Genomic DNA, 22,577 nt, shown 5'->3' with positions numbered 1-22,577 from the left:
TTGAATCACGGTTTGCCAATCTCTCTCTCTCTCTCTCTCTCTCTCTCTCTCTCTCTCTCCCGCTGCCGTTTCTCCGAGGCCGGCGGCCAGAGTCGCCGGAAACGCTGCACCGTCGATTAGCAACGAAGTTAACGTCCGGTCGGAATATTGAAATGTTTTCGTGGAAGTTTCTGGCCACGCGATCGATGTGGAAAACCACTATCGAGCACGGGCGAAGTTAATAAATCCTGTTTACTGGCTTCGTTACTGTCCAGCGAGCGTGCGAGCGTGCGAGCGAGCGAGCGAGCGAACAAGCAAAGAGGGAGAAGAGCGGGCGTCCTGAGAGTGCTCCGGCGGAAAGGAAAATTATTGGTGGTCGGACGAGGGCTCTAGCCCGCCCCAGTATCGAAAAGGACCGCCGTCCTGGGAGATCATTGAGATAAAACATGCCGAAGGTAGTGAACCACGGCTTAATGTACTCTTGATTGAATCAGCAAAAAGTTGCGTAGACCGACGCGAGTCAAGCGGGCAGACAGGCGGCTCGCAATTATCACGGCCCCGTGGTACCAACAGGAATGTCTTTATGGTCGGGCAAGCCGCGAAATTGATGGTCCGTTGAACGAAGATCCGGGTAATTGCGCGGATATCGCGTGGTGACCCGTTTAAGCGGCTCGCCGTTACCTATATTCTTTTGATGGCTTCGAAGTGCCGTAAACGAGCCGCTGTAAAACTCCGGGCAGCTCGCGCGACGTTTTAATTGTATAATCAAACCGAGAAGTTCGTTGTCGGTGCAGAGCTATCTTAGCGGCTGGATGCGTGCTCCCTCGCCGGCGACGATAAACGTGCTCGGCGCACGATGATAACCGTTCTCTGTCGAGGGAGTATGAAAAAGCTAACCGTATCATCGGGAAACAGCCGCGAGAGATGAAATCGATAGACATGTCCCTGAACGACGTCACAGCGAAGATGAGGGTATACGCTACCCTTCTGCCTTCACCGACACCCGGCCGTCTCTTTTTCTCCTTCTCCCCCTCTCTCCCTCAGTCCTCCTCCTCCACCTCCTCATCCCGTCTTTTTCTCTTCGCTTCCGATGACAGAATCATCGAGACGACACGGTGACCCGACAAGGATAGCGGCGAGAAGAGAGCGGGCAACCCGGAGAGAGAGAGAGAGAGACGAAGAGAGGCGAGCAGGGAAAATACAATACCGGCGGCGCGACAAACAAGGGTAGCGCTAGATACAGCCCTGGGCCGGGTCCGGAGGCAGCCCCCTCCTCCTCGATGAAATATCCTCCTACCGAACCAGTCCTCTCCTTTTTCCCTCCACTCGCGTATCTCGATCCTCGAGTCGATCGATCTCGGATCCACGCGGATCAGCTGCTCGATTCTACGGCGGAGCAGCAGACAGACACAGGAGCAGGAGAAGCGTCACCACCTCTAGCAGTAGCACTAGCAGTAGCAGTAGCAGTAGCAGTAGCAGTAGCATCAGCAGCATCAGCAGCAGCAGCAGCAAAGCATCGTGGCGCGGATTTGCACGCGTGCAAATTCACGTACGCACAGTTACACCCCAAAATCTGATCGATCCATCCGCAGTACAAGTATCCACAGCCCCGCCTCCCCCCTCCCCCTTTTCACGTCACTCGTCCACCATCTCCTCCCACCCCCACCTCCTCTAGCCTCACTCGGCCTCTGTAGAAGCAAGTCGACAGTCAACCAGGGACCTGAACCTAGGGCACACGAGAGTCACGGGCCAACAATAGCGCCTTTGCTGTCTTTTGTCGCGGCTACCGAGCCAACACGTATGTATGTACACTTTCTCTCCAGCGGGATCCTCCTATCTTTCCGGATATAAAGACAAAGAGAGAGAGAGAGATAGAGAGAGAGAGAGAGAGAGAGAGAGAAAGAGAGAAAAGTAGGTAAGGTGAAGAGGTAATGATCGATATATGATCCGCGATATAGCCGCACGCGGCGAGTACGGCAATAGCATATGTCACGCGGTGGGATTGATCTTACCGGTGATGCCTAGGAGAATCCAGCACACGAGGCACAAGACGTAGTAGTTCACGTAAGAGGATCTCCTCATGATGACGAAGACAGTGACGACGACGAGAACGACGACGCGATCCCCTTCGACGGGTCCACTGACATCTCCGAGAACGACCAGCACACACCAGTGCACTGGCGCCCGGTGAACCTCCTCGCACCTAGTCCTCTGTTATCACGCTGTTCATCCTCCTTGGCTCTCGGCGCTACCAGGCCTCGTGCATAGCACCCCTCTCACCGGTGTACGTTTCCTGGTCCGATCGCGCACGTTTCTTCCTTAGATCACCACCGATCGGTGCTTTCCTTTTTCACTGATCACATTATCTCCCGTTGAACTGTCGGATCTTGCACCGTGACGATCTATGCTCGATCGTTTCTCACGAGGTGTCCGCCGCGGCCCTTGCCCCCGATGCGATGCGTGCTCAAAGTGACACGGTCCCCTCTCGATCGAACGATTAAAAAACGATGGTACTCGCGAGCTGTCACCAGGGGCTTACTTTCGTCGCGTGGTTTTGCCGTTTTTCCGACGATCCTTCGACACGGCTAACTACGACCGAGTTTTGCGTACGGCTCGTCTGCGGTTCGTCGTCCCGGGCGAAGCTCTGAAACCGCCGGGCCTCCAGTGGCACTGCCCGCGCCCGCCCGGGGATTCCGCGCAGGCGTGCTCTTTCTCCTCTACTCTGCCGATCAGTCAGCCTCCTCCTTCCACCAGGCCTCCAACGCTCGTTCTGTCCTCCTTCGTTCTTATCCCTTTCTCCTGCTCGGTCTTCTTCCACGATTACTACTACTACCGCTACTACAGCTACTACCACCACGGCAAATGTTGTCGTTGTCGTCGTCGGCGTCGTTGTCGTCGTCACCACTACCCTCGACGAGGCTGCTGCTTCTCCTACTGCTGCTGCTGCTGCTGCTTCTGCTGCTGCTGCTTCAACTGCTGCTGCTGCTGCTGCTGCTGCTGGCGATGCTCACGGTATTACCACCACCGAGGACGGTCGTGGTTGCTGCTGCTACTGCCGACGTTGGCTGCCTTAGCGTCTTGTACGCTTCTTGCTCTTTCAATCCGCGACGTCTTTCGTCCATCCCCTGAACAAATTTTACGCTTCTTACGACGTTAACCTTCGGTGTACCCGGGTTCGTATCGGGGTTCGACAACGTTTCGGCAGGGCTCGACTTGAAAATGGCAAAGCTAGGCGGCCCTCTCGAGTTGGTCTTCTTCTTTTCCTCGAGTCTAGGATTTGTAAATTTGCGGTCCCGTCAATCGACCAGGAGTGGTTTTAATTAGCCGGCAGGGTTTTGCGGAGGGCACCCGCGTTTAAACGAATTCGCCGGGATTGCAATCGACGGCCCGGCTACGCTCGGCCCGGTCGAGGCCCGGCCCGGACCGGCGCGGCGCGGCGCGGCCCGGCCCGGCCCGGTCCAGCTTCCTTTCCCGGAGACTTTTAATCAGCTTTCGCTTTGGCTCTTGGTCTCCTTCGGTATTTACGATTCTTAATTCAGCCGTCTGATTACTGTTTCCCCACGCTTTTAATACCAGCTGCTTCCCGTCGCATTCGCCCGTTCCTTCCTCCGGCCTCCATTCGCCGCTAACCCAGAACTCCGCAATTTCGTCCGTTTATTCGAGGACGCGGCTTCGTTCCCCGTTTTCGTATCATCTTAAGTTTGCATTAGGCAGCGGCGGAATTGCGGCCTGATAGCGGAACCGGTTGGAATTCCATTTTTCTGAAAATATCGGGCGCTTCCGCGAACAGCAGAAAAGGAAACGCGACCACGGAGAAAGGGAGCGAGAACTCCGGCGGCGGAGGGGGTCGGAGGGAGGGAGGGAGGGGTGGAGAGAGAGAGAGAGGGACAAGACGAAGGGGGAACTAAGCGGACTCGTTTTGTTTTTACCATTCGCTGATTATCCGTCGTGCCGGACGGCCTTCGCTTCAAGGAGTGTAATGAATCCTCCTTAGGATTGTTTCGACCTATTTTTCGTCTTGCCGTGCCGCCGCGTCCTTTTCTTTCATCCCCTTTTCGTCGTCCCTGTGATTACCGTTGCTCACGCCTCCGTTATTTTTTCTGTTGCCGGTGTTTCGGGTCGCTTACGATTATTGCATTTTTTCCGCCCTACCCCCCCCCGCGTCGTGTTGCCGATCGCGTGATTCACGGCCGTAGATACCGGCCGAAGTGGCCGCGAGACGTTAATCTTATTCAACGAGAGAGGCGAATAACCTCTCCCCCACGGAATTAGATGGCTCGCCGACGGGATTAATTGATCTTCATTCGATTAGAATTCGGGGGTACATACGTTTATGTCGGCCGTGATTGATCGCCGGTCGTTTCGTCGAACAGCTTTTCGAATTAATTCGCTTCTAATAAAAGTCAGTGCTCGTTCACTCGGCCATTCGTTCGTCCGACGATCGAGCCGGCCGCCGCCGTCTACCGTCTTCGTTCTCTATTTATAAGTAACCCTCCGCTCTTCTTGTTCCGCTGTTTTCATCGGCAGCTTCTTCTTCTTTCCTGCGGGGGGGGGGGGGGGGGGGAAAAAAAAAGAGGGGAGCGGGGGCGAGCCGCGCGCGAGATCCGTGCGCGACGACGCGGCCCCAGCCAGGCCGGCCGGTTCATTTTAATCCCTCGGTTTAATTATGACAAAATATTATTGGAATTCTGTGTTTCGAGCGTCTCTCTTTGCCGGGCTTCACCGGCGTAAGCCCGGATTTTCTTTTTTCGTCGCGAACAAATTGTGTGTCCTTTACGGCGTTAACCTTATTCTCAGGAGACCGAACTGCTACGGGCTCATATTTCCTCGTAAAAGAAGTGCTTTCCTTTCTTTCCTCTTCTGCTTCGTTTTTTCACTCCCGCCTCGTGCCCCTCCTTCCTACCTACCTACCCTTCCTCCCTCCCTCCCTCCCTCCGTCTCCTGCCTCTGCCCTTTGCTCGACGAAACGTATTTTAAAGCGTCTTCTGTGCGGCAACGCTGACGCGAGTTCTCGCGGGAATGAAATATGCAACGTTGTATTACATTCCACCGGTTACGCCGCAAAGCGTGGGAACGCGTTAATTACTCGTTGCCAGCAATTTTATTCCAAACATCTTCATCAACGCACAGGGAATAATACGATACCCTCCCTGTTTCCTTGGTTCTCTCTCTTCTCTCCCCCGGTGGAAAATACGTCTTCCGCGGGGGGACCCACGGCCACGCTCGGCTCCCGGCTCGGCTCGAGCGAGCGCGCGCGCGAGACCCTTTTGTCCCCGGGATAATTCCATATAGCGCGTACGCGAGGCGTGACCGGCCCGTCTGAATCTCGGACCAGCCCGAAAATTTTCTTAGGCGAAAGATAAACATCCGTTTCGCCCTTCTATGGGAGACGCGGCGACGGTGTACGCGGAGGGGCGATGTTAATCCGACTGACAAGAGCACGGGTCCCCATTAGATCCCGGGGCACGAGAAGGAACAAGGGAGAGAAAAAGCCGGGGGGGAAGTAAAAAGGGGGAAAAAAAAGAGCGGAGAGCCGGCCAACCTCGTTCCTTTAAACTTTCTTTTTCACTTTCATTGTCGTCGCCCGGACAGCCCTTTATTTTTTTATCCTCCACCTCCGCTTCCGCCGTTGTTCGTCGCACCCTTTCGAGCAATCCACAATCTTTTGTAGCTCGGCGAAATTTTACACCTCTTTCATCCCCCGTCGGGGGGGGGGGGGGGGGGGGGGGGCGCAGTTGTAATTATTCGTGAGAAACGCTCGGAATTTTCTTTACACCGCGCCGTTATCACCGAGCGCCGCGGATTAACTCTACCCTTTCAGCGGTGTAACGATTTTTATCACGACCACTGCCCATTCCGCATCCACCGTCCCTCCTCCTCCTCCTCCTCCCCTCCCTCCCGCCGCTGACTTTCGTTTCGCTCGCGTGAAACCCGATCCTTCGCGGGGAACGTTTCCACCGGCTGAAATTACCGGAGCGTGTTTCACGGGGGAGAGAAAAAGGGCGCTTGGTGCGGCGGCGGCGATGGCGGTGGCGGGCGGGGCGGGGAGGGGCGGGAGGCGTACACGTGTAAACGCTGCAACGGATCGTTTGCTTTAAATTATCGGCTATTAACGGGGCCGAGTGTTTGCGTACTTTTCGGCGGGGGCCGGCGCGCAGTTTTTCACTAGCTCTTCCTCTCGTCTCGCCTATCCGCGTCCCGCCAAGATTAGGATAATGCGCGGGCGGAGCGTCGTATAGCGCGACTACGCGACTACGACCGCACGATACCCGAAAACGAACGAACCTTGGGTTTGTTTGACGACCCGGGGACCGCAAACATTTCGGCAAAAACGGATCAATCAACATTTACCTTCAGATCGTTCTCCTCGCCCTCGGAGGCCGGTCACCCCACCCGGCTGCGCCGCCCAGCCTCGCCAGCCTCGCCGCCGCCCCCGCCACCCTCCGTTCCAGCTCGCGGCTCGGTCCTTTGGCCCGACGAAGCCCGGAGACATTAACTTTCCAGCTACGTCGGTGACTGTTCGATTAGAATTCGTAATTTTGAATAATCGACGACAGAGGAGACGGTCTCTTCTGTTCGCCAGGAAATTTCGAGCGAGTGTCCCGAATATGTAAGCTCTTTCGCCCCGTTTCCTCCGGCGCGGGCCCCGTCGAGATTAACCTTCATCGTCGGAAGTAAGTTTTCGAATCTCGGTTAAGTTTCCGGCTGCGAGGAATTTGCATGGTGCGGTAGACTGGCATTTCGTAAATTGCAGAACTTTTCTTCTCGCCGATCCGCCGCCGATCTACCTTTCGCACCCTTTTCCCAGCCCTTATCCTTTCTCTTTATCGATCAGCGCCGACCCCTTTGCGGACTCTCTCTCCCTCTCTCTCTCTCTCTCTCTCTCTCTCTCTCTCTCTCGCTCGCTCGCTGTCCTTTTCATTTCCCGTATTTCCACGGGGTTTTCCTTTATTTTTCACCGTTCGTCCCTCTGTCGTTTCTTCCCGCCCTCTTCGTTCGCAGGTTTTTCACCGATTCTTCTGGCTTATTCACCGGAATCCTTTTTCGCCTCTTTCTCGTCCGCCTTAATTCCATGGCTGGTCTCGAAGGAAAATATCGCCGCGCCGCGAAGAACCCGTATTTCACCGGCGCCGGTCGAATGAAAAGTTTAAACATTTCCTTTTTTTTTTTTCTCGCCGGTTTGCCGAACGCGCGGACTAATGTATTAATGTTTCTCTGTCTGGCCGCGTAACGAAGATCGAACGTGCAGCAACGCGCAATCGATAATCGTCCTTCCCTCCGTGATCCGTGAAGCGAAGCGTGCCGAAGTAATAGAACTATTGCATAAATTAACGAGCTCGCGGAAAGGGTTGCAGCGTATAAAAAAGTATTAGCAAGAACCGTCTTCTTTTTGCCGCCGCAGCGCTGTCTCTATGACTTTGCTCGTCGCTGTTCGAGTGATTTTTCGTTTCTGTCCTTTTCTTTCGTGTCAGTTTCCGAGCGCTCCGAGGGTTTTCGAACCCACTTCACCTCTTCAAAGAATAATTTCGGTTGCTATATCTGTACAGCTGGATAGGAGAATTGTGTCAAATATATTTGGCTAAACCGTTGGCAGAACCGTTGACTGACATTAACGTGTTCTTCATTTCATGAGCATACATCATTTCTAGCGAAGTGTTCGGTAATATCGGGTTTCGTACGATTTGAGTTTAATCTGACACCGATTTCAAATATACATTGGTAGTTAATTAGTTTAAATACTCTTTTTACAACGCGGCTACCTAGTTTAGATATTCTTAGCAGCAACAATTAAGTAACATAGCATACAAAATATTGTGTCAATGGGAATGGTAACGCTATTCATTTTACAATTTTTATCTATATTCTATATCTTGAATAAGACGTATATTTATTAAAATATCAAATTTTGAAACGTGGATGTTTTTTAACTTTCGTCGGTGTATATTCCGGCAATTTGCAATCTAGTTAGACAGTCAATGCATTAGTACGGATATTCCGGCTGCGGAAGTAGACAGATACGAAAAAAGAAGTCTCTTCGTTGAGAGTGCATTTGTGCACCGCCTGCTGCACCCCTGTTTCGGACTTATAAAAGACTTACGAAAGAACTTATAACGCCGTTTAGGAACTTCCTAGTCCACTCGTGCACTTGCTGTCGCGACAGGCGTGTCTCGCCATACTAAACTTTCATTCGTCGATGAATTTTTAAGAATTTCACTTCTTCGTTTGTTCAAGAACAAATGACGTAACATTGATTCACACTGGCGCATAGTATGACTATAGCATACTTATATAACATATTACATATTTATTGGCAATAAGGAGTATATTAAGAAAAAGAAGAACGCCATAACGAAGCATAACATAATTAAAACTAGAAAGAAATTTTTCAAAAATACAACAGCGCTAGTTTTGCATTTCTTACAAATAAAATACGATTCAAGATTGATTTATTTCAAATAAAATATTTTCAAATTGTGCTTTTTAAAAATACACAATTTTAAATATTTAATGCAAATATTTTATTCGAATTAAAATATTTAAATTTCCAATTTGTTCATAGAATGTGATATAAGACACAGTGCTCGCTATTTATCACTTGAAACAGTATTTCATCAATTCCAGGTGACAATGCGGCGTACGAGTGTGACAAGTGGTTAGGTCTGAGTTAGGTTTTCGAGTTAGATTGCGTGTCTGCGATGTTGACTGTTAGAAAGTCGCCCGAATGTTCGCGTTTCTATCGGTTCGTGTATATCGATGGTAGACGAGCTGCTGCGGAGTCGACTCGAGAGGCAACCTTCCAGTGGAAAACCTAGGCGTATTGTTCCGGAATTTCTGGACATTCAGTGTTTAACTTTCGCCCGACCGATATCGAGGCCCATGTCTGAATCAAACGATACGTTAACGAACCCGTTTCGATCAGAAGTACGACTAATTGGTTCGCCGAGTCGTCGATTCCTGTTTCTCGTGTCACGTCTGTATTAAAATGCTAATTCAAAATCATTCGACGATGTCCGATAATCGATCATGTCTCGTAAGCTTGTAACAGACCGTCGCGCGGTATCGGAATATTGATACACCCACCTCAACATTTAATTAACCAGCGACGGACGCGGGTAAATCATAGAGAACAACTTCCACGCTGAACCTTTTGAATGTTAACTCCTTGACTGACGACACCGTGGCGAGAGAGACTCGCGCGACACGGTCTACAAGGCAAAGTTAACACACACGAGTGAGTCACACTCGTAGTTCACTTGTTACGGATGTATTTATCGACTAAGGGAAATCGAGCGTGTTGTCAGATGGTTGTTGTTTTAGAGTACGGGCGACCTTTTCCCTGACCTTGCGCCCCGCGCGACTATTATACCGCGCTAACCACCGCCCCCTCCCCCCCCCCCTATTCGAGATCCGAAATCCCGAACAAAAAGCCCGCGAAACGAGTCGATATCCCGACATTCGACTTTTTCCACCGCTTTTCATTTACTTCGGGGGCGGGGGCAACGGGCGGCCGGGGCTCTGTATCGAACAACTCGTATACATCTCACTTTATCCAGTTATGCGTGTACCCATTAATACGAATACAGCGTTGCGTCCATTCGCACTCCGCCCGAATGGCTTTCGCACCTTCGGGAAACTCGAAAAAATCGCTGGCCCCCGAGTCCGAACCACTTCGCCGCTCGGCACGGGCTTCCTTCCACTCCCATTTATCAGCATCCCGCTTTCATTTTTCATTTTTCCCCGCTCTTTTTTCTTTTCTCTTTTTTTCTTTTTCTCTCCTCCTTCCGCTATGCATACATGTCTCCTCGCCCACCCCTACTCGCTCGAGCAATTTGCGTTATTCTTGGCGGGGAATTCGTTCCCCCCCGGGGGAACCGGTACACCGGAGCCGCTAACTTTATAGGAAGATCGAGCACTGTCGGATTTTGCCCCGGGAAAACCGAAGGGAAAAACACAAGAGAGAGGGATGACAGGGTGGGAGGGTGAAGTGGGGGAGGGGAGGGGATGGGGGGCGAATGGGAGGTCCGTCCGCATCGGCTTGTATGTACGCGCTCTGTCGCTTCACCTCCAGACGACCTACGGAATGTGTCACTGTTCCGCTGGAAAATCTTTCGCTTTTCACGAGTCCCGGACGCCGCGCGCCGCCCGCAGACGCTGAAAACCAACGGGTGAAAGATTCCGGGCGGGCGTGGAGGCTCGGAACGCATCGATAAAGATAAAGTTTGCCAGACGATAAAGTTCCACCGCGACAAAAACCGGCGCCCCGCTCGCTTCGACCGGGCTATTCATTTCCCATGGAGGGTTGTCACGCCGCGCCGCGCGCGCGCTAGCGTTCTTTTTAATGCACGAAGGGGGAGAGTGGTGCGTTCTCCTCGACGCGTGAACCGCGTTGGAAAATATTAATATTGCCGCGTCCTCTCCATCGCTGCCGACGGAGATTTAGGTGCCGCGCTCCGACTGTATTACTTAATTGCACCTTTATTTACGCGCCGCGTCGTCCCCGCGCCGTAGAGAGTGTGTTTCGATTGCCGCACGGGCGAAACGCCGATGCACCTTTCATGATCCCGCGGAAGCCCGGGGTCGCTCCGGGAATCTCATTACGGTCAACGGAAAAGTTCACATCGAATAAGATAACTTCGGATGGGAAAAGTAGAGCGGCCATTAGCGCGATACCGGTTCATTAATAATTAATCGAATTTCGGAGGCCGCGCTCGACTGGAGAGAGAGAGAGAGAGAGAGTCAGCATACATTTTAAAGGGGACTTATCGTGCCGTCCTGGCACGGCTAAGAAACGGACGTCCGGTTAATGACTTCTATACCAAATGCACTGACTTCTCGCGAAATGTTAGCGACGTGTTACACGAGTTTCGATGCATTAGCTGGGTTCGCGAACCGTCCGATTGCTGATGAGCCCATTAACAGCGACCGATAGAAAAGCGAGCGGAATATAAAATTGTTAATGTAATTGCTGCAGACGAAAGTATTTGGTATTTGAAAAACTCGGTTACGTACAGCGCGTAAAGGAATTTATGTAGCGGAGTGTAACAAAATGTACGTCTCTCGGTTTGTACAAAATATGCGACTGCGCTTTGTAATTGCTCGCGTGTACACGTACAGGGTGATTCAATGGGTTCATTTTTTTAAATTCCGTGCTTACGTTGACAAATCTGGTAGAATGGCGGATTTAACGGCGAAGTATTTCAAGAAAACAGATACGAATAATATTTCTGTAGAAATATATTCAACTACGTGACCTCCATTAAGAAAAGTGTTAATAAATACAGCTTTTGTTCTAATCGATTATCTTACATTTTTCTATTAGAAACTATCTCTACTCATCATTGTCTTAACCAGTGCACACAGAAATTTCTCCATTAATTTTGTTTCCTATCCATGTTCGCATCGTAAGCTTTTTCGAAAACGTAGCGCATCCCGATCCACCCCTGGTATCGCGCACTATCAAATAAACAGACGAAATATTAACTGGTTAATGCGAGGAGAATGCTTACATTATGTCTACATCATGTTTACGTTCCGTCTTCGGCCAGCCTGGCTGCCGACTATGCTTATTGTTGGTCTGTTTGTATCACTCGATTTGTAAATAGGCTAACAGCAAGCATATCCCGCGGTATCCGTGCAGTCGAAGACCGAATGCAAATATAACGTACACGGTATCCCGATTCACCGCGTGAAATATTTTTCAAAAAAGTTTTTCAAGCGCCGCCTAGTCGAGAGCGTAATATTTTGGCGCAGTTGCGGACACTGGGGCGTTTCCCGTCTTCCCGTTCTTTCTTTTTTTCTGAAATTTTACGATCTTAAATATGACCCAATGACGTTATATGCCGAAGTTCGAAGAATTGACGAAGTTATAAAACTTTGAATAAGATAGCGCGCTATCTTGTAGTAGAGTCCATTGTTCGGAACTTTAGCGGGTCATTCCTCCTTGGCACGATGAAAAAGATCGGGGTTCCGCTCTCCCGCTCTCCCGCTCTCTCCCGGGCCGCCGGTCCATCGTTTAAGAAATAATTTTTCGGTAATCGTAGTAGTTTTTTCCGTCGTTGATTAAATCCGGCGGTAGAACGGAAGAAATTACGCACAACGGGCACACGTATTTATTGTGCGCGGGGGAAACCTCAAGACGCTTGAAACAGGTCATCCGAACGGTTTCTTTATCTTCCGAGATAAAGGAAGATGTTTCAAACAGAAGCTGTTTGGTTTCGAGGGTCTGAAAGACTTTTAGATTTTTATTTATGGAGAAAACTGAAACGGGAAGTGTATAGTGAAAAGCCGTCGACAAAAGAACGGGATTCAAGAGGGTATAAGAAGAGAGGCCGCGCTTCTCTAGATCAAAATGTAATCCGGAATTCAATATTTTCCATATTAAATCGCCGCGGACCGTGTAACGCCGTGCAATGTTGCCATTTTGCGAGCCCCCGGTCGACGTGCTGCGCGTAAATCGACGGGCGCCGCGTTTCGGCTACGCGTTAATTCTATTTTCCGACGAATAAACGTAACGCAAATAGGAATCGCATCGTCGGGAAACGGGCAGGGTTCCTTAAGTTGCCCGGCGTGTACGCGTTCACCGTTCGAAACTCGGCTACGGAAAAAATACGAACGATGTTAAACGCGCCTCGCAACAGAGTCGGAAATTCAACTGTGGCCGAACGAACGTCCCGCCGCACAGTGGTCGAAAAGCCCGAAATCATGGTCAAAATATAAAACTGTGACGGATTTAATTGAAAATTTGTTTCTAAGGGTTTTCATGGTCGCTGATTACGAATCTGAAACTGAACGTTCAAAAAACAAAATGGCGGACCCAATATGGCGGATGGGTTGTCGAAAAATGTTTCGATTTTCACAAAAATTGATGTACGTATATTTTCGGGACTTCTGATCACGAATCTTAGTATCAAAATTCAAAAAACAAAATGGCGGACCAAATATGGCGAAAAACTATCAATTCGTTGAACCATGTTTCAAAGGGCATAGCCGATTAAGATGGTCAAAACTGCCCTTAGAGGTTTTTCAATGAGTCATACACCGTTCGATAGCTGACCAATAAAAACTTATCTGTTGCAGGGTAAATTAGATTTCGCGGTTTTCCGGCATTGTTCCACCTTTAGCGAAACATGGTTCAACAAATTCATAGTTTTTCGCCATATTGGATCCGCCATCTTGTTTTTTGAACTTTCAGTTTCAGATTCGTGATCAGCGACCATGAAAACCCTTACATACAAATTTTCAATTAAATCCGTCATAGTTTTATATTTTGACCATGATTTCGGGCTTTTCGACCACTGCGCGCCGCAGGGATTCGTCTGAATTTCATAAAATTTGATAAACCCTGAAAAAACCAGCGCCGCGATACTTGATACATCGGACGACCGCCGTTCAACACGCCTCGCTGCCGCCGTTCATTTTACCAACAGTCTTCGCAGTCACAATATTTTATCAAATGCAACGTGCTCTGTTTATGATGTATTAAAAAATATGCAACGCGGAGAAAAAAAAAATACCGGAATTTCAACGACGCCCAAGTGCAAATGTGTTAATAAAACAAAACGGGCGCTGTTATCTTTTGGGGCACCGTGTACGGACCGAAGTGTTTACTTAAAATTTTCCAGCATATCACTTAAACGAATGTGTACGCGTGTACTTTTTCTCTTGTTTTTAGCTAAATTACCAGCGGACGAAGGTAGCGAACTGTACATCGTTGCCCAGGTATTCCCGTAGACAGCGTTCGAGCATTTATTGGCGTTATAAAAAAAGATGCGCAGTCGATAGCTTTTAATTGGCTCTAACACTACATACATGTATGTCCGTTGGAAGATGTAGTTACGTTCACGCGAGCGCAGTTTCTGCAGTTTCACGTATAATATAGACATACGTATGCATGTGTTTTGTTATATAGATAGAATGCTGTATCATTGTCACGTCATACACATAGGGTATAAATAATTCCTACAGATCGATTCGTGACATGCATTCAGCCTTTCTTGTGTCAGTGCTGCGGTAGTTACTCCGTAACTATTGTGCACGGTAATTTTTTAATGAACGACGACGAGCTGTATAACATAACCGTTGCGGTGCTTCACAAATACAGTCGATAATAATTTGTATCTTTCGAACGCGGAATAATATTCTTCTATGAAATGAATAAATTCATTTTTATTACGGTCATCAAGCAAGTTAAACTGTGTTAGGATTTACATAGTTTAAAATAGTATTGTATTATACTCTTGTATTACAAGCCATTTGCCTGATAACGATGATTCAACCTTGTATAAAAATCGATTCTTTTTTTTTTAATAATGTTTAACTATTCCAGTAAATACATGCGTACAAAGTGCAGTGGCAGAGCAAGTTTTACGTAACACTCTCGTTTCTGTTTTATTAACAGATGACCTGTTACAATTCCTTTAGCGAAACACATATTTATTTCGATATTTTTGTCAATATGCTTATCACATCCCTATCTTAGGAAGTTTATTTAAATTGCTCTGTATTTTTAATTTGTAACTGCTTCGTATTTTTTTAAAGACTTCGCCGAACGGATTTCTATAATTGAAACTTCCGCGAAGTCGCACGCGGCACCCGGCCGTCGAATTATCAAAGATTCTTCAACATTTTCGCTGGAAAGTGTTCCTGTTTAAAGGTGGGGCGGTCGCAGAATCCGCCGACAGCCAAACCGATCCTGCGGCGGGGAGCCGTTTCCCAGAAAATTAAAGGAAAACAAATTCGGAATCGGAAAGAAAAATGGAGCGGTACGTGTCCTCCGCATTCAATCATGCCCCTGCACCCCCCCCCCATTCCCCCGTCCTAGCCCGAGCGGGCAGAGGGGGGGGGGGAGGGAGGGAGGGATGGTTACATAAACTCCTGGCAGATAGTAGCACATAGTTGAACACGTACTTCGGAATTCTACGGTTCGGCAACGAGCGCGCGCCACTAAATTCTGAAACAACGACACCGCGTTGATGGAACCCGATACTCGGCGCGCGGTTTCGCGCGCTCGCCCGCGAAACGGTGGGCGGCCGTAAACGATTCCTGGCCTGCCATTATTTCCGGTCGGGCTGGGGCGAAACACCGTCGCCACTCAATGACAGTGGGATATTCTATTTCGAAAGGGAGGCAACTTCTGTTTGAATACACATAACGGGCGCCGTTCAGCCTGCGAGAGTTTTTAAGTGCAGATGAAAATTGCCCCTGCGAGCGTCGGGGATGAAGGGGTTGCGAGCTCGCGTAGCGCGCGGGAGCGAGAGAGAATGAAAGAGAGAAAAAGCGAGAGAGAGAGAGCGAGAGAGAAAGAGAGCGGGAGAGAGAGAGAGAGAGAGAGAGAAAGCAGGACGAGGCGAGCGGAATGGAGAAAGAGAGCGAAAAAATGAATTCCCGCGATACGAGTATAAACGTCGTATGCAGCTGCAGGTGCATCAGACTTCTTCTCCCGTCTTGCGCCCCTCGGAGACGACGGGCCGCGGGAGAGCGAGAGAGAGAGACAGAGAGACGGGGCGAGAGTCTCTCGCCCGGTTTCCGCGCGTCTGGGCTCTCGACTCCGTCTCGCTGAATTTCTTCCGCTCCCCGGAACGTCTCGTCGATTGATAACACCGTCGCTCGCTCGACGGAAATATTCTTGTACGTGTACGGCTCATGCATATGTAAAATTTCAATGTCGCCCCTCAGTCACCCCTGCCACGGATACCCGGGGATATATATCCGCGCCGTAAAAACTGTCCGTCTGTTTTTACTGTTATACTCTTGCCCGGAAAAGAGTTCCGGCGCGCTTACGGAATTTACATCATAAATAAGGCATTCTCAATGGCAAGAATTTTTATATTCTCCGCGCGGAATCGTAAAATCGCTCGGATGACGGCTGAACCCGGCCGAACGAATGGCACCCGGCTTTTTGTCCCAGCCCCCCCCCCCCCATCCGGCGACGAATTCTTTATGATAATTCCCCGCTTGCTCAGCGGAGTTTCGTTAGCTTCGCCCTTCTTGCGCGGCCCTTTCGCCGGGGTGCTGCCGATTCACCCCGATCCGATCGATCATCAGGCAATCAATGGTCGCGAGCGCGCGCGCCACCCCGCGATAATTGCTCGGCCTGTTGGTCATCGAGCAATTAAGAAGTCGCGTCGCGCGACGCTCTCTGTTCCTCGGCTCGAGTGGCTCGATGCGACGGGGATTAATCGCCGGGGCAACGATTAGAAATTGTTCCGACACGGACACGGTTTTTACGGGATTGTTACGCGTCGTCCGACGGAGTTTTAACGCGCCTCGGTGACCCGTCCGGGTTGCGTCATCCGGGTTCGTAGTCCGGGTTCGCGCGAGACGCAACGGGCAACAAAACTGTACGGACCATACGCTATTATTTACCGGGCCAGATATTGACAGCATGGAAGACATTTGGCACAGTATCGTTCACCCGGGAGTCAATAAACTGGATACGGACAACACAGGAATTACCCACTATGACTCTATTCACCCCCGGACTAAATAGACCCGATGCAAACCACATGGGAATTATCCGACACTATACTGCTCATTGGCGACTCGATAGACCTGATACGAATACTCGGCAAGATACCCGATACGGTCCAAATACGACTAATTACCATCTGCGATCGTTGCCAGAAGAAATCTGCCATCCTCGACCTCCCGAAAGAGTCAATAGCCAGAAAAAGCTGCGGAACTTCTGAATACGTGTATTAGCGAATTCCTGGGTACACCGAGTCATTAAAAGGAAATTTTGGTGTTCGAGCAAACGTGGCTAGAAGAATCCCGGTCAATTATAAGATCTGCCCAGTCTGGAGATTTTAAACGATCCGAGTTGCTTGAAGGATGAGGATTTGAACGTTGCTGAGACATCGCGGAGCGGAAAGGAAATTGTTTGTTCGCAATCGGATCGCCGTCGATTGTGTTAATCTCCTTCCGCTTCTTCTTTCTATAGATTAATCTATCTTTTCTTATCAAATTAACATAAATAATTAATTTCGTAAAATCGTTCTTCGAGAAGGAAAATCTGAGGCGAGGCGCGCAATGTTTTAACGTCGATTAATCACGCCGTTCGCGAGCAATAAAACTTATCGAACGTAATAACTGTTACGAAATGTCGGGGTCGAAAACTATTAAAAGATTTAGGGTAGCGCTGGGAGGGGGCTAAGTTAAATGAAGCCTGACGGTGTACTATTAGATTTTCCGGCAGCATTTATACTTTCCGTTGTATTGTTAGCGCGCGGATTGCATCTGAATTGACCTACTTCACGCGATGATTCGTAACGGGAAACAGAATGGGTTCCCCGATGTATCGCGGAGATATCTTAACGTATCGCGCGGCGTTGCGCAAATACGTGTCTCAGTTTCGCGTTAATTTGTACGGGACGGAAGTTTAGTTACCTCTGTCACGCCGTGTTAGCGGTTGCGACGCAATGAGACGGACGTCTCGAGATAACGCAAATCCGGTTTCATTATATTCCGTACGCCGAACGGATTACGGGTGAACTTGACAGGGGGGGTATCGGCCGCGGGGATCAACCCCGACTTTTCCCATTTACGCCTGAAACCACGGGCCGTGCCTCGGCGCTAAATTAATATTCCGGCGGTCGAAAAATACTTTTCCAAATAGTATCGTGTACGCGTCGAATTTAATCCGGGACCCGTTTCGCCAATTTAATTTGTTCCTTGATACCGAATTGACGCGGTGAAAGGAAATCAATACCGTGGAGCACAGCAAATAGCCAAATTTCCAAAACTGTTTTGCCCGATGGTAAAAAAAAAAAAACCGCCAGTTTGCGCACCGTCGACCAGCGCCGGGATTTTACATTATTCGGTAATAATGAAATTAACGAAACGAACGGATATTAATTTCTTCGATGCGGATGTATCTCGATGGAATGTCCGGATAATGTTTCGAGTCGAAGACAAGCGAATTCAATTTCGCGGGAGGGAGTGATTATTAAGGCATTGAAAAAGCCATCGAATAATAGACGCGATGATGGATTGCTGCCATCAGAGCCGTGACTAAGCGTTTATCAAAATTTCCCGGGGAAATCTGTTGGTTCAACATGAAGTCGATAAGATGATCGGGAAAAGGGTTCCCGCTCGGTGATTTCACCTCGGGGAGGGAGTTACTATTCGGAAGCGCGGATCGCAAGATTTCTACGGAGATAATTTCTCCTGTGTCGCTGAAAGCAAACTCATCTCGACGGTATTGGGACTTGTTTGAGATACACACACCCACATGCACACACACACACACACGTGGCTCGAATTGATCCAAGTTCGATCGGCGCATCTAATACATATTTGATTGGAATCTTGCACAAGCCCTGAGAATGCACACCTGATCTAATTTATATCTAACCTTGCGTACAGCAGATCTAACCCAGAACCAACCCAGATAGCTGACGCATGCCTAACACAAATCTCGTTCAACATGGTTGCCATCGGATACTCCTTCTTTCATCGACCGCTTGCTCTGTTTAGTCAGTAAAAAGCAGCTGGCTATCGATTATCAAACGGTAACCGGTTGCCCGCGTATTGTACGAACGATGGTAATGATAGAGGATAAATCCGTCCCGCTGAGATAATGAATATTTACTACGTGAACACATTGACAAAACACGCGGGAAAGTCGATTTCTATCGTTATTGACCTGCGGTGTAATACACGGTCGCCGCGCAAATTGCAAATTACCCGGATATTTTCAAACTCGGCTACGTTCATTAATTTATTCTTCGTAATTTAATTGCTCATGGATTATTAATAACCCCCTCTCTGATAATAAAGTTCCGTGATTTGAGTTCATCGGGAAATGGATGCTTCGCCGCCGGTTCGTATTTTCCGTTTCACCGTTTCACCCGTACATCAAAGTACGTATCCGCGGTCGAGATTCCGTATTTTCTACGTTATAAGACCCGTGTGATCATTTCATTAGCCGTGCCCGCCGCGTCGTTCTCGATAAAGACATTTATCGAACTACGAATGAAAAATTAATTCCATTCCGCTCGAGCGAAATTAATACCGTGGAACACTGTGCGCAGTGCGCTGCCATTAATATCCGCGCGAACTTTCAAAATCCGATAAACTTTTTCGAAAATAGAGTGAACGATTCGAATCTTTTCTAGATGATAGAAAGACTAGACGACTAAACTACTTTCCTCTAATTGTGTAATTAATTAAAGTGACTTCAATTAAATCCTCGCTTATTAACATCTTTCTCCGAATCCAAAATGAAAAATTGACGAAAAATAATTTTCGTGGATCTCGTCAAGTTGACTCGAGGTGATGCAATGTAATCGGTAAAACCAGAAACGGATTTATCACCTGCGGGGTATCGAAACGGGGGAAATTGAATGTTCTTGATCGCAAAACAATGAGCGGGACCCGTCTGGCCGGCTAATAGGTTTAATTAAGGTGTCCAAATACGGAAAGTCTATTACTCGATCGTGGCGCATTTCGAAAGTCAGCGGGGCGGGAAATAGAATTGTACGAGGGACGGGTAAGCACGAATGACGGTCGCGGACGAGCAAAAAGCGGCCGATTACAGTAAAAGTGAGCCGCGGCCGGGTACGGTAACGGGCGGGGGAACGGCGACCGGAGGAGGATGGTCGGGGGTTTTAAACTCGATAATTCAATGCGACGAGCAATTTTCGTCCCCTTTTATGACGGCCGGCTCCACTTTTCTGGGGATCGTCGCTGAACTTTTCCGCCCCGGGAACGGATAATTAAGAACGTTACCGGTACGTACGTGATTCCGAGATAATTGGATGCCGCGTGACAAGCTGAATGTTTTGATGCAGTCGCCGCCCGTCGCCGCCGCCATCCTCCCTCCCCCCCTCCCCCGCCCCGCCCCGCGCGCCCCCGCGAACCCTTCGCCTCGTTCGCGCCGTTGCGCGGCGGCGCCCAGGCCCCCCCCCCCCACCCCCCCCCCCGCCTATCCGCGTTGCCTATCCATTTCCGTGGAAAGTTAATTTGTAGAAACCCGGTGAAACACGTAGAATAAATACGCCCTTCCTTCGCTTAACGTGCCGGTCATGCAGCCGCGCTATATCAGTCTCGTTTGTCATGCACCGGAGCAACGGCAACGACGTTATCGCGCTCGCGATTAATATACCCCGACAAATCGGCCCCGCCGGAGGGGGAAAAAAAAAAAGAAGGAGAAGCGAAGACGCGGAATAGGCCGGAGGAGAGGGGCCGGGGCCCGCAGCGGATCATTGTTTTGTCCCAATTATTGGCTGAAAAATCGGGGGGGTTCATTAGAGCCGTCTTTGCGCCGCGCCGCCGGCGGGGGAGAAACTGATTGACGAATCGGAAACGGTTCCTGCAGCGTTCCTTCCTTTGCCGGCGGTACTCCATTGTCTCCGAGATCGGCTAATGCCAATATTTGGCGAAACTTTTAATTCGTTTTTCTGGCCTCCCGTAACCCGATTTACTTCGGGTCGTATTGTGATTTCACGTACGGGGCGAAATAGTAGACAACGACGAACGTTATTAATGGGCCGACGATTTCATGTATTTATGGAAATCGTGAGCAACTAAAATATAAAATTCTAGAGACGCGAAACAATTTAATGACAGCGCAACTCTATTTGCAATTTGACAGAATCATTGAAAGAAATTATTTTAGATTATTTTACAGTTTAATTAAACAAAGAACGCAGTAAATTGTGAAATACTACCGACACTTGTCTGTGTCAGAGATGACCTCTGTAGTTATAACATTCTGTCGAATGCAACTTGTGTCCTCTTAAAAAATATAAATAAAACTATTGTCTCAAAAAAATTGTATATATTCTAGAATATTATGGCGCGTATCGAAATTTGATCTAATGACCGGTATCAAATTAATTCGATTTTCCCGTCGGAGATACGTAATCATGCTCGTCACGGATATATGGTAGCGAACGCGTTAAATAGAACTGCGAGAAAACCTTTGATAGGAGCGAAATCCTTCGTGACAGTCTTTCACAGGTGAAACACGTTCTCCATGCACGTCACAATTATTTTTAAACGGCGGCTGAACTATATTGTCTGTTTTAAATGCATAGAGTGTGCGACGCTGAAAATGAACTTCGTTAACATTCATTCTTCAAGCTAAAACAGAAAGTATCGTTCCAAATGCTTCGAATACGGATTCGAATGTGTTCTCACCGATGAGAAAATATCTCCTAAAATGCGCAACGAAGAAGTTTCTGCGAAAATATCGCACAAATAATATACGGACGTTTGTAAAGAGGATCTGCCATAAGAAACGATAAAATTTATCCAATGTACCAATACTTTGATTTTCCATACTTTTGGTATCGCTGGGCCAGCAGACAAAGTGTCAAACAAAATGTAGATATTCTTCCCCGACGGAATACAGTATTTATAAAAATGTTCAACATACATTCGACGAAACGATTTCCGCGCAGGGTGTGGCCGCATATCAATATGAATAATTCATGTACGAATATCCCGATGTATCACGGCGATTGCATAATGGAGAAAATTCTTTTGCATATGCTTTTAAGATAGCAGCACGCATGAGCCTCCCCCGGAGCATCGACTGCGTTAGATTCCGATCTAGAGGAAACGAAAGACGAAACGCGTACCAAGGCAAAGCTGCGTTTGCTTTCCGCGACGCACGGTGGACTGTTTCGCCGATTTCGACGGTCGAAATTATTTCTACTATTTATTTGATTAGATACGCGAATTTGAAAGAATTTATGAAAAAATTTACGAAATTCAAGGGTACGAAGATTTATACAATTCATTAAAGTCGCAGCCGGTTCGCTGGCGCATTACATATGTCCTCTCGAGTCGTTCCATGTCTAGACTGTCCCAGTAACAAGATTGAAACATAAAAGACAAAGAGCAATCCCTATGGGAAAAATACTTCCCGTAACTTCCCATTGTTCAGTCAATAATTGGAAAATAAGATTAAATGCTTCCTCTCAATCATGGTAAAAACTGAAAACCAGGGCGCACTGAAGTATATTAAATTCCTTACCGTAACAACGATATCTTGTCTATGTAATTAAAAATTCAAATTACATTTTCAATATTCTTTCGCTTCGTTGGCATAAACGCAGTTTTCGTTGAAATATTCGAAACGCATTCGTCGCCCTCACAATGACTTGTCATTCATAAAAATATCCTTTGAGAAAAATTAATCACTCGACGAGTTTGCAGTCGCACAAAACTCTGACTTAATACGCGTCCGCTCCTCGTTAAGATCAAGTTTCAACTGGTCAAACGCAACGCGAAAGGCAAAAGCAATTTAACGAACCATATTCGCGTAGAAAGTCATTTGACATTACGGCGATTTCTTCGGTATATCCGCAGTCCTGAGAACCTTGATAAAAATGGATAGCTAAGCAACCGATTAACTGCGACGAATAAAAATTGCATTTCGGATCGACGAAATACGTCGACGCCGTGAAAGTCTCCACGGTTAATCGTTCCTACGCCGCGGCGATCTTTTCTATTTTTCGTAGGGTGCCGCGTGCCGGTTTAAACTACCGCCTGCGGCAGAAATTTAGTTACAGTTTCCCGGGAAGTTCGTTCAAACAGACCGACGCGTCGCGCCGCGGCGGCCGTACATTTTTGCACGGAAAGTCGCGTGA

General features: G+C 48.5%; 1 protein-coding gene across 1 annotated transcript in view; it reads right to left on the bottom strand.

Annotated features, from left to right (window-relative positions):
- Window positions 1-2,642, bottom strand: part of LOC144475009 (zwei Ig domain protein zig-8) — a 40,237-nt gene extending 37,595 nt beyond the window's left edge. The window contains exon 1 of the mRNA XM_078190502.1: window positions 1,992-2,642. Coding sequence (XP_078046628.1) covers window positions 1,992-2,061 — 70 coding nt within the window. The 5' untranslated portion in view covers window positions 2,062-2,642. The remainder of the gene's footprint in view (window positions 1-1,991) is intronic.
- Window positions 2,643-22,577: the final 19,935 nt, after the last annotated feature.

The sequence above is a fragment of the Augochlora pura genome, chromosome 2 (genome assembly GCF_028453695.1).
Source record: "Augochlora pura isolate Apur16 chromosome 2, APUR_v2.2.1, whole genome shotgun sequence".
Lineage (NCBI taxonomy): Eukaryota > Metazoa > Arthropoda > Insecta > Hymenoptera > Halictidae > Augochlora > Augochlora pura.
The sequence above is the reverse complement of the archived record's forward strand: the minus strand, read 5'-3'. Positions and strand labels throughout refer to the sequence as shown.